The 19,267-nt window shown below is 38.2% G+C and overlaps 1 protein-coding gene across 1 annotated transcript in view; it reads right to left on the reverse strand.

The window, feature by feature from the left end:
• Window positions 1–17,889, reverse strand: part of LOC121327794 (dynein heavy chain domain-containing protein 1-like) — a 56,319-nt gene extending 38,430 nt beyond the window's left edge. The window contains exons 1-6 of the mRNA XM_041272000.1: window positions 17,732–17,889; window positions 15,423–15,473; window positions 13,807–14,340; window positions 10,239–10,418; window positions 5,090–5,293; window positions 3,558–3,668 (exon numbers count right to left, since the gene is read on the reverse strand). Of these exons, the coding sequence (XP_041127934.1) occupies window positions 3,558–3,668; window positions 5,090–5,293; window positions 10,239–10,418; window positions 13,807–14,264 (953 nt within the window). The 5' untranslated portion in view covers window positions 14,265–14,340; window positions 15,423–15,473; window positions 17,732–17,889. The remainder of the gene's footprint in view (window positions 1–3,557; window positions 3,669–5,089; window positions 5,294–10,238; window positions 10,419–13,806; window positions 14,341–15,422; window positions 15,474–17,731) is intronic.
• Between the last annotated feature and the right edge of the window lie 1,378 nt (window positions 17,890–19,267).

Below are 19,267 nucleotides of genomic sequence, written 5' to 3' on the forward strand. Positions count from 1 at the left end.
GAAGTCACTGTTCATCCAACTATTTGTGGATATCACCACTAACAGCACCACTAACATCCTGCATGCTTTTCTCTTCCTGGGCAGCTCCCTTGAAGACAATGTAAGGTTTTAGTTTGGTTTTAGGTTTTAGTCCCACCCGCTTCTGCTGCAAGCACAACTGTCAAATGGCATATTTCATGACCAGTGGTTTTCAGCGGTATGCTATGGGCACCCTGAACATCGACAGTGCTGGCACCAACCTTGTCGAACAAAACAGCCGATTTATTTTTTTCATTTCGCTCATGTTCCAATAAGAAACAAGTTTCTCTGTAAGTTTGTCTGCATTTTTTTGAGCAAGGGTAGTGCAGCGTTGCACAGAAAACCCATTACGTTTCAGAAAATTGTCCAGCCACCCACAGCTACCTTTAAAGTCGTCAGAAGTGTTATCCTCTAAAGAGAGAAACAGCTCTTTTGCTTTATTTCTGATCATTTTTTGAGAAACGTGAAGATCGCATTGTCATGATCCATTCAAACCTGAAATTAGAGCATTTCGCTTATTTGTTTTCTTCCCCCACCATCCAGTCTCTTCCTTCCTGTGCCGAGTGTCCGATACATTTTCAAGTTTCTGTTTTTGGCTTTTTCATTCTCACATGGTCAATGTCATAGTGACGTGCTGCAGCTTCAACTGAATTTTGTTCGGCAAACACTTCAAGTTTGAATTTTAAATTATATGATCTTTTCGGCGCCACTGAAAAACTAACTAGTTACCCCACTGTACAGCCATTTGTGTGCTATGGCAGGAACATCCAGTATAAATTATAATACCGGTATTATTATTCAGAACCCGGCGTTTAATAGAGACTTGGCATTTATTTACAATATTTGTGATCAATCAAGCCTACTGCCTATTTGAGACAGGCGATTATTTGAAGTTTTACGGCATACTGACAACAGTTTGATCTGAGCCAAGTAATCTGCTTGACCTCCTCTATACTGCAACACAGAATGGCGTTTTGTTCTTGGGGAGTGCCTTCCACCACGAAAGCCCCTCCAATTGCTCGGAATAAGAGAAATAGGAATTTTACTTTTTAACCTTAATATGAAAAATTGCAATATTCGCTACAACTATTCACTTACTCATTACCTGGCATGACCTTATTTTATGCTACAATTTAAAGCTTGGAATTTAATAACTTAAAATAAAGGTATGTACAACTTTTTAAACTAGCATGTAGGACATATTCCTTGAATGTGTATTAATGATATAACTGGACTAATTAATGAAACTGCTGTCTTAGGAAAAAAGCAAACTGCTGTGTCTTAAGAAAAAGGGCCCCTTGATTCCTGGAAGGAATACTGAACTGAAGATGACCAGGACTAGGAGGGGGGCATCTGGACTCACTGAGGCTGAAAAGAACAGTGAAGAGACTGCAAAACTGCAAACACAAGCAGTTTGGTGCAAGGAAGACAAAGTACAGATGTCAACAAGTCCCATCTGCAACTGCAAGCTGCTGGACGAACGGAAACAGACAAAGGACAAATCTCAAAGATTCGCGAGTTAAAACGGCAAGATACACAAATGATCTCATGAAAGTGGCAATTCAGCAGAGGAAAAAGACTATAAAAATCAAAGCGAAATTGAACATTTTGCTCTCCACATCGAATGCTAAAACAAAGTGCTGTCACTCTGCTAAGCAAAGCTGCAACTTCAGGACTCTATAAACTGAATCAAGACGGGACTCTGCCTGGAAACAGACCCCAAGACAAGGAAGCAAGCTGCAAGCGAGTCAATGACCACAAGCAACGAAAGCCCGGCTAAAGACTGCCATAACATTTACAGACTTATCAAACAAACCAGTCTATGTCTGCTGTACACCTAAAACCACAGTATCCAAAAGAAACTGTGCACTGCTACCTGCGAAGCTAATACATTCAACGAAGAGGACAGAGCAGACGGGCGCTGTTGTGGATCCTCTACCGAGGACTGAAGACTTTGTTGCAGCTGTTTGTTGATTCTATCGAGAATTGAAAGCTGTGTTGCCGAGTTAATCTAAAAGTGGGATTGAAGACTTTGTTGCTGAGAGGAGAGTTTGTATTGGACACTTCAATAGATTGAGTTTCCAAACCAGCGGATCAAAAGTCTAAGCTTCAAGGAACCGTTGGGTATAATTCCAGTTGCATTTTCCTTTCACAGAACTAAATTAATTAACTGTAACACATTCACAAAGAATTGAACTGTTAATTATTTAGTTTGCACATGTTGCATGTGAAATAACTTTTGGTGAAACTTGATGAAGTAACTATAAGTAATCTACCTCATATTATTGTATGAAGAATTTCTTTAAAAGTAAACTTGCCATATACTTAATCTATATACCACTAATAAGCTTAATGTGATAAATTCTAAGACTGTCCGCATCATCCCAGTTGAGGCTGTGTGCTTGGATGTGGGAGTGCGTGTGTGGTGTTTGTGAGCAAGATACTATGTCACAGCCTGCTTGCTTGATTGCTGTTGAAGCTGCTGCTTCCCTATGAAGAGACAGGCGGTGTCATATTTCAATTGCCTGCAAGTCAAGCATGAATGTAGTGAGAGCTTTGGAATTGTCTTTGTGCTTACAGACTAAGAGATTTACTTTCTAACTTTTCTAATTTTTGTTTATTACTTGTGTACTTAATAAATCACTACTATTGACTGACCATTCCTTGTGTCTGCCTGTGAATGTGTGGTCATAGTAAATCCTCAATCTTTGGAACACGTCAATTTAAATATTGTTAGTAAGAGAACTAATCAACCCAGATAAATATTAAATCAATTATTGAATTGTTCCTACAAGCAAATGAAGTATCATATAGTATATATATATATATATATATATATAATATATATATATTATATATATATATATATATATATATATATATATAATTAAGTATAACATATAGTATATCAAAGATTAGAGTACCCCCAAAACAATTACATAAATCAGAAGTTTAATCATTTCAATCTAGTTGGAATCATATTTAAAAAAAAATTACAATTTGACCCAAGGGAGGCCATTTAACCCATCAATTCCTAGTCAGCTCTTTCAGGATCCCAGTGACCCAGCATCAACAACCCTATACCTAACCCATCTGTCTACTTATATTAAGTTCAAAAGTAACATATCCTATGTATTAGTTCTAAAATACCAAACACACTCATTATTAATACAAAGAAAAACGGTGCATGCAAGACGACGAGCTGTTTTGTTGAATGGCTGTTTCAGTGGAAAGGCATATGTTTTGACAACCACAACACAGCTAGCTTTAAAGCTGAGAAAATAATATGATGTGGTGTATATATGTGGGATTCAACTCCTAAAACAAGCCTTTTTTTGCTCAATTCTACTGCTCATCTATCACCTTTCTTTTCTTGAAAACTTTCTTATGTTGGGTGTTGCTTTCCTGTTTCTACATCTGATACTGTTGCCCCTGTGATGTCATTTCAGCAACAGGTTAATGTTTGGATGACGCAGGCTAATAATTCTGTACCCTATATTCAGTATACCAGTAAACAAATTAATACATAAATAGTTTACCTGGAGAACTGGAGCAGGGCTGCCCCAAACTGAGGCACAGCTAGTAGGTGAGTTCTCTGTAAATAATCACGTCTCTTCAACAAGCAGAGATGGCGTACATTTGTGTGCCACCTGTGGAAACACATTTGTAAAACAATTTGATATACAAAAAAAACTTGCAACAGTATCATACTAGTACAGTAGTCTCTAGCTAAGAGAACACTCCTCGGGAAGCAAGCAAAGTGTTCTCAAGAGAGTTAACCATCGGACACAATATGCCAAGGCCAATCACAATATGAACCAAATAAAGCAAATATATTGAGGAAGTGCGCCCCTAATAGATGAAAAGTAGGGCAGCTGCTTCCTTTAAGTAGGGACCGATGTGTGCAGACAGATGACAAAAAACTACTTTCACTCAAAAACAAACAAACAAAACCCTTGTGATGAAAGGCGTTAACTAAACAAATGAATGTCCTTACCTAACGACGAAGGCTAATCCCTTTACCTCCAAAACCAAAAAATGGAGAACATTCAGTTAAAACTATTGCTAAATAAAACAAACAGAAAATGAACAGAAAATAAAGAAAAATCCTCAGACCTTTTTTTAGAAGTTTTCAGCAAACAATTACCTCTACAAACCCTCAGTCTTCTATCCTTAAACTCTGGCTCTAGCTGGCTCTCCTTTTAAAGCATGTGGCTGGGCTTAATTGATCCTCAATTAATCAATTAAGCACCAGCCACATTATGTACAAGGATTTGACAGAGAAGCGATTTTAACTCCCTATCCCTGGCAATCTTAAATTCGAAACATTTTTATTTACACAGTTCCCAAAACACACTACTTACCCGCGCAGGGCTTCTGCCCTGTCACACGGTTTATTACTTATGTCATGACGCACGTGCATCAAAATATGAAATTAACAGAACAAGAAAGAGAAAAGCAATAGGCAAGCGTAAGTTTATTATTATAGTTAATTAACAAACTAACTAACTAACAAAACACCCTTACATACGATAAAAATGCAGCAGCGTCTAACAGAAATTAAGAATATGAGAATTAATTTTAACACAATGGTTAGTAACACAGCACCTCTACACAGGTTAAAAAATGCAGCAGCAGCTCTAGATTACTCTCGTGATGACAAGTCAGTTTTGAAAAGAATGAATTAACCATGTGAATTTGAATTTAACGATGACAAGTTATCAGGTTAAAAAACAGTACTGTATCAGTTTTGAATCGGTTAGCAACTAATTGCTATCGGTGCAAAAAAGGTGGTCTTATAACCGAAGTTCCTGTTCCTTTAGGCAGAGCATTTACAATGGGAAAATTACGTTTCACCACAAGGTTGTTCCCTATGCCAAAAGTTAGTTTAGTTCAGGTTTTAGTTCAACATTTCAATGTGGTCATAATAGACAGAAGTTGACATTAACAAGAGTGATATTACTAGGTTTGACTATGTTATGGAAACTAACAGGCTTCTAGACAGATGCAGTAGAACTATGATGTCCCAACAGACAGACATAAAAACTGTTACACAGACAGACAGACTCACTTTATAAAAGTTTTCCGCAACAGAAATTTCCTGAAGAAGGGAATTTCCTGTAGTGCCCTCCACAGCACAGAATCCCTGTGCCACTCCCCCAAGGTCATGAGCTCTGAGCTGTGGTCGGGCTGCACATGCAACACAGAGAAGGGAGAGAATATGTAGTGCTCAGGGTCCACCTGGCTCTCCGGTGCCACTTGCAGATCATAGGGCCTGTAGTCAAACACACACAGCAAAATGTGACACAAAAATATTAACAATAAACAGAGCCAGTAAAAACAATAAACAATACGACTGACCTCAATATGAAACAACTAGAGAACAGTGTACTTTTGTTGTATAATTAAGGGATTATGGCATTTCTATGAGGTTGTCATACAATTAGGCAATAAAACAACGATGCATGCAGTACTGTTCAAATAATACATGTGCTGTCATGCCTGAAGTGAAATTGATTGTGTATAATTACTGAACATTACTGTCTAGTTTAACAGACTTAATTTCCACACATTTTTTTCTGGTAAAGTACACTAGTGCTAATCAGGGTCTGAGAAACCTGCGACACATCACACTGAGCGTGTTTACACTGAAGCATTTTTCATGCTACATAAGCATAACAGCAATGGCAATCGGCTGCTCAATAGTTTCACAATTTACATACCGTTTCATGATGTTTGTAACCATTCTAAGTGGTTAATTACTCAAATAATGTGTTTTTCTTTTTGTTTTTAAATAACTATTTTTTATTAAAAAAAAATACTTTGTTAAGTTTCTTTCACTGTGAGTTCAAGTGAGGTTTTGGTTTTTGTTGTATGCATACATAGACATATGTAATGAAGGCTGGGTAAGTCAGAGTGTCTTTATATAGTGCCAGTACCATCTAGTTCTAGTGCACAGTAATGTATTTACAGCTAAACAAAATAAACTTTGATCCAAGTTAAAACTTGATTATATGGCACTTGCTATGACACTTAGGCTTATCTTGATATGCTACATATATCTATGGCTGGTAACTAGAATTTAAGAGCAGCTTCTGAACATAGTCTAATCAAGAAATAAATAAATCAATATTTGAGTTATTCTAATAAGAACAAATTAGAATGCAAATATCATAAAAAGGAAAGGGAACTGAAAAAAATGAACACAATAAAAGTACAAAGAAACATAAACTCAGGAATTCACTAAATGTTTAGTTTTTGTAAACGTGTTTATTTTGGCCACCATGCATTTTATTTTGTTTATTTTTTTATTGTTAATTAAAATGTGCATTAGTGCTTTGAAACTGCAAGCTTTCTGTTTCTGAGTCTCCTTCCTGGTAAACAATAGCCGTGCCAGAGACGCTGTCCTGTAACAGGTGGTCAGCATTTTTTTCTATAATTTTGCAGATTTTAAGTTTCTTATAAAATGTTCTAGTTAACTTGAAAGCGGTAACTTTTTAAGAGGGTTTAGGAAGCCCTGAACTTTACAGAAATCGTGTATTTGACTGCTTACCATGAAAAATATGCATTTTATGTTCCTTACAGTATTTTCCATTACTTTTCACCTCCCCTGTTCATTTCATACTTTTTTCAAGTAGAAGAAGCGCTACGGTAGCTGCACACGGTCCGGCGTCAATGCTGTGCAATTGGTCACTACGGCAACAGGATCAAAAGTCATGACTAGTGAATTCCTCATTCTGTACTGTGACATTTCTACATCCTACTAGAAATGTACAATGTGTGTATAAAAGAAACACAAAATCTTCGGTTTTGTCTTTAAAGGTTTGCAGTTAACGTTTCTGCTGTTTTTAATATTTTGGGATAAGAGGCAACAAAATAGGCAATAGGAATTAAAGTCATTTTAATACAGTCAGCACTCGCATATCCAACCCTATAAAATTTTGACTTCAGCGATGGTTAAACAAGTGTGACACATATCTGATTATTTCATCTGATTTGACGTGTGTGTAGATGAGCACGTTGTAACCTGCCCCATCCCACTCAACCAGCCCTGCGCACGCACATACACACACACTTCATACGGACTATGGGCTTTGTATCAGAAAACTGGTGACGGAGTTGGAAATCGCGTGTGACAGGTAAGTGCATTAATTTGTTACGTATATATAATAGGGACTGATTTTATTCTTAATACAAGGACGGTGAAACGCAACTGACATGTATCCGAGTGTCGTATAGCCGAGTGCTGACTGTAATGTATCAGCATAAGTTTTAAAGGTTTACAAAACTCGAAAATGTTTCTGAATTTGTCACTCAAGGTTGTTTTTAAAAAAAAAAAAATATTTTGTCTGCTTGTTACTTTTTTTGGAAGCCAACACAGACCATTTTAAACCAAATTTAAAAATGTTAAAGTTTGTTACATTTTTAAAATATTGCTTCAATAGCAACTTGAGTTACAATGTTACAATGTACATTTCAACAGAGTTGACTTGGTAGCTAGGCTAAATGTTAAAATGTTTTAAGTGATGTTCTTGATGGAAATGGAAAATGTGTTTTCTGGTGAGTTTTTTTTTTTTTTTTTAAATTATAAAATGGTGGTTTCTGACACTCAGTTATTTATTTTTATTGTCATTCGTGAATTTCTTTTAAAAAAATACAATTAATTATACATAAAGGAGAAATCCTTTGTCTGGAGGTGGGAGTTTGGTGAGTGTGCACACTGTGTGTTGTTGGTAAATGTTTAGTGACTTGGTCAGTGAAGGCCAATGCCCAGCCTGACGATAGAATTGCTTTGTTTATACTTTTTATTTTGGCCCTCGTGCCTTGTTAATTTGTGCCTGTGTTTTGTGTGTTTGTTAAATAAACGTGCGCATACGTGTTTCAATTGCAATTTGTTTTCAAGTCTCGAATTTCTGCCAGTAACATCTTGGGCCATGATGCCATCCTGTCACAGTTGGTGTCAGATTGGGATAGTACCCCCTGGAGATTCAGAGCAGAACTGCAGTTACATTAGTTTGCTTTTGGATAAACTAGCAGAGGAATGGGAGCATGAGTAGAGGCGTGGAAGGGGCACTTATTTGCGGGGCACCACAAAGGGATGAGGTGGAGTCCGTGAATGAGTGGCTCCGCCTTAAAGTTCAAGACCAGCTACCTATCGTTGGTTTGGACACCGTCCTTGCAGGCCTGTAGTAACAAGATTGGTGACTTGCCCATGGAGAGCTCAGCCACCCTACAGCATGTTGCCCCCTTCAGGGAGAAGAGGAGTTGCCACCTGCCAGAAAGAGAAAGAAGGGGAGGAGTGGTCGTTCCTGGAGGCGGGCAAAAGGAGGTGTTGCCTGCCAGTGCTAGAGAGGGAGGTGCTGCCTGCCCAAGTGCCAGAGAGAAAGGAACCACTGCTGTCTCCATAGCCAGTGGGAGAGGAGTCTGTGTCGTCTCCAGAGCCAAAAGAGGAGGAGCTTCTGCCGTTTCCAGTGTGGGTGAAGCCACTGCCACGCCAACCTCCCCAGCCATTACACCTGTTGCTGAGGGGAGCATGTCGAAAACCAACTACAGTGCCCAGTGCCCCTATGTTGTCTATGGTTGCTGGTCCTAGCTCATGGGTTGCTGCGTCACTAGGCATAGTTGGTCGCCTGGTCTACTGCTCTGCTCCCTCTGGTGACAAGACATTGCACCTCTGCTGGCTGCTGTACCTGCCCAGTCACCAACCTGCTCTCCTGATGCCCCGTCCCCTGGGTCACCTGTTACTTGTTCTCAATTTGCTCATTTGGTTGTTAGTATCTTAGAATCTCATTAAGCAACTTCTTGAACGATCCCAGGGTGTCAACTTCAACAGCACTACTGGGGAGGGGAGTTGGTTCCAGACTCTCACAATTCTCTGTGTAAAAAAGTGACTGAATGCCCCTTTATCTAATTTCCATTTGTGGCCCCTGTTCCTTGTTTCTTTTTTCAGGTCAAAAAAGTCCCCTCGCTCAACATTGTCAATACCTTTTAGAATTTGCAATGCTTGAAATTAGATCGCTGCTTAGTCTTCTTTGTTCAAGACTGAATAGATTCAATCCTTTTAGCCTGTCTTTTAAACCAGGAATAACTCTGGTCGCTCTTCTTTGCACTCTTTCTAGAGGTGACCAGAACTGAACACAATATTCTAGATGAGGTCTTACTGATGCATTGTAAAGTTTTAACATTACTTCCCTTGATTTAAATTCAACACTTTTTACTATATATCCGAGAATTTTGTTGGCCTTTTTTAAAGCTTGCCAACATTGTCTAGATGAAGACATCTCTGAGTCAACAAACTCCTAGATCTTTTTTTCCAATATGGTATTTATAATGGACATTTTTATTGCCTGCATGCAGTACCTTACACTTTTCTGTATTAAATGTCATTTGACATGTGTCTGCTCAGTTCTGAGTGCTGTCTAGGTAATTTTGAATGACCTTTGCTGCTGCAACGGTGTTTGCCACTCCTATTTTTGTGTCGTCTGCAAATTTAGTTTGATTACACTATGTATCACAATTTTTGTTCCTGGGTAGTAAGTGTTATTATTTCCTAATTGCTTATGCCTCAAAAGTATAGAAAATGGCTATTATTCCCCACAAACTTTGCTTTTGTGACCAGGACAGTGATATTTGAAAATATCACTATTTCCAATGGGAAAACGGGCAAATGTGTGGCTTTTCGTTCACATAAAGTCAGAAAAAAAACAACATATGAATCCAAATCCATATGAAGTAAATACAGTATAATCGTAAATCTCAAAAAACTACTCACTTCTAAATCTTTGGTAGTCATTTTTGTATTACTTTAGTATAAATACATGTTAATTTTGGATTTATATGTTCTTTTTTTCTGACTTTATGTGAACGAAAAGACACACATTTGCCTGTTTTCCCATTGGAAATAGTGATATTTTGAAATATCTCTGTCCTGGTCACAAAAGCAAAGTTTGTGGGGAATAATAGCCATTTTCTATACTTTTGAGGCATAAGCAATTAGGAAATAACACTTACTACCCAGGAACAAACAAAAAAAAAATTGTTACACGGTGTTACTATACCAGAATCTAAGTCATTAATGTAGATTAGAAAGAGCAGAGGACCAAATACTGATCCCTGTGGTATTCACCGGTTACCTCACTATTTTGAGGTTTCAGAAACAGGTTATCCAGTAAGAACCAGAAAGTAAACATAACATAGGAGATAGATGGCACGATCTCTACCTGTAGGCACATTTTTCTTTGATGTTCAGATGAACAAACTGCACCTTTCCCAAGCGTCGGTTCTTCACCAGCAATTCTGATACCTCACTGCCAGTTATTCCCACGTGTTGTGACTTTTCACTTTTCCCAGAAGCCCTTTTATCGGGCAGTCTGATCAGGTTTGGTGTCTCCTCAGAAATTCTGTAAGAAATACAGGTGAAGGTGAAGACAAACTGCGTGCGGAACTTTCCTATTTATGTCAGCTTTTTATTTATAGGAGGCAGTGTGGTCCAGTGGTTAAAGAAGCGGGCTTGTAACCAGGGGGTTCCCGATTCAAATCAAAGCTCAGCCACTTACTCATTGTGTGACCCTCAGCAAGTCACTTAACCTCCTTGTGCTACGTCTTTAAGTGACTCTGCAACTAACGCATAGTTCACACACCCTAGTCTCATATCTTGTAAAGCGCTTTGTGATGGTGGTCCACTATGAAAGATGTTATATAAAAATAAAGATTATTATTGTTATTATTTACAAATTGTATTAACTTTTATCTTCTAAAGCCACCCTTCCCTACAGTACACTCAAGTACAGCACGTTAATCCTAATCTCTAGATGTTCAGTCTCAGACAAAAGTGTGTGTGTATATATATATATATATAAATAAAAAAATTAAGGCAAGAGATTAAGGACAAACATTTAGTAAACTTTAAACAAAGCAAAATGCATAATTTCTAGTAATGTAACAAATAATCTTTTAAAGTATTCATTCATGACAAAAGTATTGGTACCCCTGCTTTAGTGTTTCATGTGTCCTCCTTTTTCTTTTATTACGCCTTTCATATGTTTATGATGATTCTTAACTAGTATGTTGGATCTTGTTGGTGAAATCTGCTCCAATTCTGTCTTACATATTTCCTGTAGCTCAGACAGTTTGGATACACAATGCTTGGCTACATCTTTTATTCAGATCAGCCTAAAGCAGGGGTCTCCAATCCGGTGTCCCTCCTCGTTTTTGTTCCAACTGTACCCTAAATTACTTAATTAGACCAATTAAGTTTCTAATAACTAATTTAGGGTACAGTTGGAACAGAAACCAGAAGGGACACCGGCCCTCCAAGACCAGGATTGGAGACCACTGGTCTAAAGCATTTCTATTGTATCAAGATCTGGTGATTGTGAAGGCCATTCCTGAACATTTATCTTCATTTTCTTCACGAACTCCTTTGCCGTCGCTGTCGTGTTGGAAGATAAACTCTCTGCCAATCAGCCTACAAGTGGATGGTATCATTTTACTTTTTAGAATGTTTTGATACATGGCTGCTTTCATTCAGTCTTCAAAATCACATGAATGCCTCCAGTTCCCAAACTGCTAAAACACCCCCATATCATTTACTGAACCACCTCTATGTTTAACCCTTTCAGGACCAAGTATTTTTCAGTGGGAAGCTCCCCCAGGACCAGACATTTTTTGGCTGTAGTTGACGCTCTTCCTATAAAATTCACAAAAAATCTATTTTTTACGTAGCATCTTAGAAATTCTGTCCTTTTTTTCAGAACACTCCGGGGAACATTATAAATTATTCCAGAAACCATACAAACTTTCCTTTTTTTTTGTTTAACACTATTCACAAGTGCTCCCGATTCTGACACATCAATCCCAAGGTTAAGCAACCCTTACAGCCTCTCATCAAAATGTAAACTAGAAATCAAGTGTGGGGTCTTCCTTGATCATGATTTGAGACTTATATTAGGGAAGTTACTAAAGTATATTTTTACCATTTGAGAAATATAGCCAAACTTAGAGCAATTATTTCCACATCTGATGCAGAGTCTAATGCATGCCTTTGTTTCATCTAGAATTGATTATTGTAATGCACTTTTTCCTGGTGTCCCAAAAAGTGTGGTAACCCCCCCTGCAGCTTGTTTAGAATACCACTGCTGGAATTGTGACTAAAACCAGGAAAAGTGAACATATCACCCCTGATTTGGCCTCTTTACGCTGGCTCCCTGTGCAGTACAGAATTGATTGTAAGATTTTGCTGTTAACTTACAATGGCCCTGAATGGATTAGCACCTGGTTATGCAGGAAATGCTGACCACGTATCTTCAAAACCACACTCTAAGATCACAGGATGTGGGGCTGCCGGTTATTCCTAGGGTCAACTAAAGCAACATGGGGAGGTAGGGCTTTTTCTTGTAGACTCCTAATTTATGGAATGCTTTGCCTTCATTTGTCATGGAAGCTGGGGCCATTACTGTTTTCAAGTCAAGACTAAAAAAGCACTTTTATAAAATGGCTTTATCTTAGTAGGTTTAATGTAACTTTAAAATTACAGGGAATTGTGACAGCTGGGGATGGGGCCTGTTGTTTTGTAAAACTTGGGAGTTGGGACTAAATATATTGGAAAAAGACAGGGATCCTAACATGTAGCCTTTTTTCCTGTGACCAGGAACCCCAATGTCAGCCCATGTAACCAAGTTTGGAGAAACAAAGTACGTGCCAAAGCTGAACTGTCTGCATCAGTCATTAACGGGCGCATCTGGTGCCAGAACAGCCCGATCATCTGTTGTTGTTTTATTCTCATCCCACTCTCTTTTGTTTTGTTTGTTGGTTGTTTATCACCTTGTAAATATTGTAAATATACCACAGTTTGAATCACATTTCTGGGCTCTGTTTATTAGTTCATCCTTGCACCATCTACAGAAATAATAATAATAATAATAATAATAATAATAATAATAATAATAATAATTTATTTTTTTTATATAGAGCCTTTCATAGTGGACCACCATCACAAAGCACTTTACAGAGGTAGGCTGTGCATTATATGCAGAGTCACTTACAACAGGACATTGTTTTAACATTTCATCAGCAGGCTGGAGCATAAGGAGGTTAAGTGACTTGCTCAAGGTCACACAGTGTGTGACCTTCTAGTTATAAGTGCTGGGCTTTAACCACTGGACCACACTGCCTCCTAATGACCACTTTGATGGAGCTTAATTATTGGGTAATGGTTTTCAGTCAATTAATATATTTTTTAAATTAGTTCTATTACATTTCTACAGACTTTTAATGTAAAGGTGGCAATACTTTTGTCATCTACAAATATTTTAAATATTTTAATTTATTTTTCTCTGTAAACTATCAATCAATTTTATTTGTATATAGCGCCTTTCATGACAGGTCACCACAAAGTGCTTTACAAAGATAAAAACAATACATATTACAAAAACAACAATAAGCAGTAAAAAACAACAGAATAAAAACTAAACAATAAATTATGTTAAAAAAGGGTAAAATTGGATATATAAGCTATGTTATAAAAATGTACTTTTAAAAAGGGCAACAGTGGGAACAATATGGAGACAAGAACAATTGTTTATTTTGGTCTTCAATATATTCATTGTGGCTAATGTTCACTAAATGCTTTCGTTTAATGTGTTTCTTGAATGATCTTATATTAAGTATAGGGTGCCTTTTGTCTGCGACTGCACATTTTAAGTTTTATGAGTTACAGAGGGGTACAGCTTGGTGAGAGTTGACAAGGGTTAGGAAACTTTGCTAAAGTCATTCTCTGCAGTCTCTTACCTCTCCGATTTCTGAATATCTGCTGGTACAGTTTGGATGGGAATGTCAACTCCGAGTGTGGCTGCCATCAGCCCCAGTCCCTCCCTCCACACTGCATCCCTGCGGGCCAGCTGTGTGCCCACTGCCCCCACTGAATGCGACAACTCTGCCATGGATACCAGTGCAGGGAAAGGGGCATGTTCACTGGGTGAGAGGGGCCTTCCCAGGCAGGGTTCCGACAGGTAGGCAGGGGTAAGTTTAGGGTTAGCCGGGGTAACTCTTGATTCAAGGGAAGGCAAGATATTTGGGAAGATCAGGGAAGAGTCTGAGGAATTAGGAGTGTTTGTTAAATGAGTCCGGACGTAAGAGCCTGTTTGGCTTGCCTCCATTTTTGGGTAATCCAGCCCATCAGTTTTCCTAAGGATAGAGGGACCCCTTTGCGAGGGACTCCGGGTTGTGCTCTGTTCAAATGCAGCCATTGCTCAATCAGGCAGCTGATTTGGTAGCCCCAGCGTAGTAGGTCATGTGCCCATTGCTTCCAGTCTTATTGATGACCTACCCATCAGAAAAAAGCAAAACAAGTTTCCTTACAGATAACAAAAAATGCAATAAGTTGCCATTAAAAAAATTTAATTCCACAACCAAAAAGTATCAGTTTACATAAAAAATAATTCACAGTGGTGTCTTTGTTCACTGAGGAAAAAGGACTGAAATTCCTGAGTTCATTTCCCAGTCAATTGGTGTCCAAGATATCTAAATGTCTCTAACCACTTCTTAAGCACTTAAATTGAGTGATCTCTTCCACTCCAGCCTTGCAATCAAATTTTAAATATACCTGAAAGACAAATGTCAAGTTTTCTGGACAAGCATAGTACTGAAATTGTACAATTGTTGGGCATGGCAACCTTTAAAATATCTACATTTTAATTTTATGAATTATCTGGTCAAGAACAACATTACTCCTGAAACATACAGTAACATACAGTATCCACACCACCATACAGGGTTATTTTGGGCAGCCGATTGTATCGGACAAATAGCATTTGCCATTCCCATTGATTTCAGTAATAAAGGGACTGTTTATACTGTGTTAAGCATGGCATATATTTCTGGCAAACTCAGCTGTTTGGATCTTGTTATGTGCCATTCACATACATTTAAATAACAAATGCACTGCTTATTTCTGTAGTAATCACTCTTACTAATCCACCAATCAGCTGTTTTCACATTGTTACCTTACCATTCAATAGATTTAAATATAAAAGGATGCACTTTACAGTAGTAAAAGCTTGACAGACTGACCAGCTGTTTGCACCTTGTTACTGAGCGATTACCCTTGTACTGTACCATGGCTATTTAATCCCTGTACGCAGAGTCAGGTTTACAGTTTGACAAAACAGCACTGACTGCAACAGCAAGCATTGCTGGAAAGAGAAAAGCGATGCGCATCAGCATAAATTCAGTGTGTAAATAAAATCTCCGTTAGATGCTATGCGCTTGCTAAAGCATGCTTGGAACTGTCAGTCAGCAAACAATACAATATTGCTTCAAAAAAGATGGGGTTTCTGAAGTTGAGGAGAGTGCTGATGAAAATACAACTTAGTTCTTAATGGCTTAAGACGCTGAATCAGTCATACCTGACTTTGTGGAAGACACAATCAAAGTGACACTGAGACATTTCAGTGGGGCTGCAAAAAAGAAAGGAGTTTAGACAGATCTGTGGGCTGAATGAAGAGGAATACTCAAACCTGGTTAACTACAAAAACATTTGCTGGTTAAGTTTGGCTGCCTGCGTTGAGAGGTTTGAGTTGCTGCAGGATTCTCTAATGCAATCTTTGAGAGAGAGGCATTTGGGAATGGGTCACCGAGTTATAGAACAAGTTGCCAGAATATCCACGACATGCTACAATCTCCTAAATTCATTCTATATCTAAGTTTCTTGAATTGGGTTTTGCCACTTCTCTCATCAATGAATCTAGCGCTGCAGAAAGAGAACTCAAATCTATACAACGCATACTGTTCTCTGAAGAAATACTGCAAGGTAATTTTGAAGCCGTTTAAAGAGCCTTCAAATGAGGATTCTACACGGGAATCTTTCATAAGTCCAAGCGACCTGTCTATCCCTAGTGCCAAGGTCACAGAGATACTGAGGGAGTGTGAGGAGCAGCACTATTTGCCAGAAACGGAGATTGCTAAGGTAAAAGCAAAATTCATTGAATATGCAAAAAAACTTGAACAGACATAAAAGTCCAGGTTTCCTGAAAAAGAGCTGGTGAAATGCATGCTTTATTTGGACACCTGCAACAAAAAGCCACCAGTCTCAAATTCAAAAACTTGAATTTATAAAGCATTTATAAAGATTTATAAAGCATATTAACTCCAGCAAAGTTGAAATGCAATATACATTGTACTGCGAAGACACTTTTCAACTCAGACTGCTGTGGCAGTAACATTACCAAATTATGGTGTATTTTGTTTAAGTAGTGAGGATGAATACAGTGAACTAGCAAGGCTGTCACTTCTTTTACTGACACTGAGCCCTGACACCTGTTGCTGTGAAGAGGCTTCAGCCACATGAACTCAATTAAAACATCCACAAGGAATCACCTTGAGAACTGTCGTGTTGATGCGTGTCTACGTATTGCAACTGCAACAACAAGCACAAAGGACTTCGATGTAGCTGCAGCGGCAAAGTACATTCAAAAACACTAAGTGAGTTGAATTTATTATTATTATTATTATTATTATTATTATTATTATTCCTAGATAACTATTGTAGCTATATACAGTTGTGCTGCTCTTCATTGATATTCGTGTGCTTAGCTCCTCTATATATATGGGAGAATGTGCTTTAAATCGGACTATGCTCTGCTGTTTGCGATACACCCCCCATGTCAGTCACTGAGTCCGGTAATTTTTCAAGTGTCCGTCGCCGACCCTTGTTTAAAATAGGGATGGGCATTATTATCGATATCATCAAAATATCGAGATTGTTCGATATCGATAATAATTTCCATATATTAATATCGAGGGATAAAAAATACACATACACTGACAGAGGCATAGTTTTTATTGCTAATCTGAAAAATACAAACCTGGTATAATCAAGTTTATTTTGTATTAAGATACAACAAACCCTATGCATACCTTGCTAGCAAACACCTCACATTCAAGTATTATTAAACCATGTTATTCCATTGATTGGCGTTTTTCTTTTTCTAAGAACCCGATTAGCAAATGTATTTCAAACATCAACAGCTTTAAAATCATGAAAAACAACAAATCCACAATATGTGCCCTCTCTCGTGTGCTCAACCCCCGTTACTTTTTTCCTTTCCCCTTCCAATCCATTATTGGAATTTATCCTGTTTTCAAAAAGTGCGCGCATCAACTAATTAGAAAAAGGATCGTCTTTTTTAAAGTGATACGCACCTAAAAACAAACAACAACAAAAAAACATAATAAAACAGGAAAATAGGCTTAAATAATTTGAGATTATATATTATATTATATATAAGTGGCGCAACCAGCATTACATTTTGGGGGGTGTTTTTGGCGGGGCTAGACAAGTCTGTCTGAAACGTAACTGAAAAAAATAAAATAACCCGTCAGGTTTATAGACATGCGTGTTATACGAAAATAATAATAATAATAATAATAATAATAATAATAATAATAATAATAATAATAATAATAATAAATAATAATAATAATAATAATCCATAATAAATGACTTGGAAAACGTTTTAAATGGTGCAAGTAAATTTCTACTTGATTTGATTGAATGAGCACAAAAAGCTTAACATTAAATCTGAAAATAACTTTTAATACAGAACGACACGTTTTAACAATACAATAAAACCATTCAATCGTACTATTAAACTGTTCTGTGTTAAATGTAGTCAAAACAGCGTGTTTATTTTAACATACCAAACATAGTGCTTACCTTTAAAACCTTTAATTCCGATTTCCTCACTGGTATTTTCCCATAATTTCTTTGTAAATCAGACGTTTCCGCATCTTGTTGCAGACACGCTGCTGCTAACGCCAGCTGTAAACAGTGCAGTGCGGACTTAGGTCAAACCAATGTTCGTATAGGGGGAGTTTGTTGTGGGTGGGTTTTTTTTTTGTTAGTTTTTTTTTTTTTTTTTTATCGGTGTCAGACTTCTGGTGTCTTCTGAATGACTTTCAGGTTGTTTTTTTTTGTTATTATATTTTAAGCTTTTTAAAGGCAAAACAATAACAAAATCATAGTGTCTACTGAGCAAAAAAATGTTAAGGGGTATACCGGTATTGCGTCCCCTGTGCTCTATTGGTTAGGCGCCTACACTCTCAATCAAGCTAAAAGCATTTGATTTTTTAAGCGTACCGATGACAATAACACATTTAGTGAAAGTCTACTTTGGAGATTTGCAATTTAGTTTTTCAACTTCAGAATTCAGCACTACATGGCAATGCCTAGAAGTTGGAATAATGACAGGATGTACCATTTCTCCACTGGCTTTTACCATGGCAATGGAAGTAATTATTAGGGCATCAAAATGGGTAGTGGGAGGAGAGCGCTTGGCTTCTGGAATGAGACTACCACCAATTCGAGCATACATGGATGACATGACAACAATGACTACAACAATAACTTGACCAATAAGTTGCCATCAGTTCCATCAAAGCATTACACACAAAAGACAAAATTCCTCCGTCCAGGAGATCAACCACGGCCAACGGCTTATTTTTCCACCTGAGATTGCCACCACTAACCATTGACCAGACATTGTCTTGTGGTCTGGATCAGCATACCTTGTTCATCTGGTAGAGTTAACAGTGCCATGGGAAGATGCTGTGGATGAGGCATATGAGAAGAAAAAACTTCAGTACACTCAACTAGCTGCTGAAGTGGAACAGCGAGGATGGAGAGTCCATGGAGGTGGGTTGTCGAGGATTTGTGGTATACTCTACAACCCGGTTTCTCAGAGATGTCGGGTTCAGTGGCTAAGAGTTGCATCGCACAGTTAAGAACTTATCTGAAGCAGCAGAAAGGAGCAGCAACTGGCTGTGGTTGAGATGGAAAGATTCTGGATGGGGATCTCAAGCACAATAGAAAGAAAGCAACGCTGATGTACAGGTAAGTACAGGTAAGTACAGGAGCTGAGTGGAGGATGGAGGGGGGTGATGCTGGGACCCCAGAATCACTGTTTAGCCATCTTGTGGTGTCCTGGGCTAGTCGACGAAACACCGAGGATGGAAGATGCCCACTTGAAGACCCCAGAGATGTACCCTACTTAGCTCAATCCAGACAGTTGTCATGCTGATGCGCTAGGGAGACCGCACTGGGTTGATCCCCGGAGCCAGCATCGCAACAGTTGTGTGTGCTGATGCGCTGGGGAGGCAAAATGAGCTGATCCCTGGAGCCAGCATTACACTTCAGCAATCAACACCAGACAGAAGAATATCTACATCATCAGATGGAAAACAACGCAAATGG

This window comes from Polyodon spathula, chromosome 15 (genome assembly GCF_017654505.1).
Source record: "Polyodon spathula isolate WHYD16114869_AA chromosome 15, ASM1765450v1, whole genome shotgun sequence".
In the NCBI taxonomy this organism is placed as follows: domain Eukaryota; kingdom Metazoa; phylum Chordata; class Actinopteri; order Acipenseriformes; family Polyodontidae; genus Polyodon; species Polyodon spathula.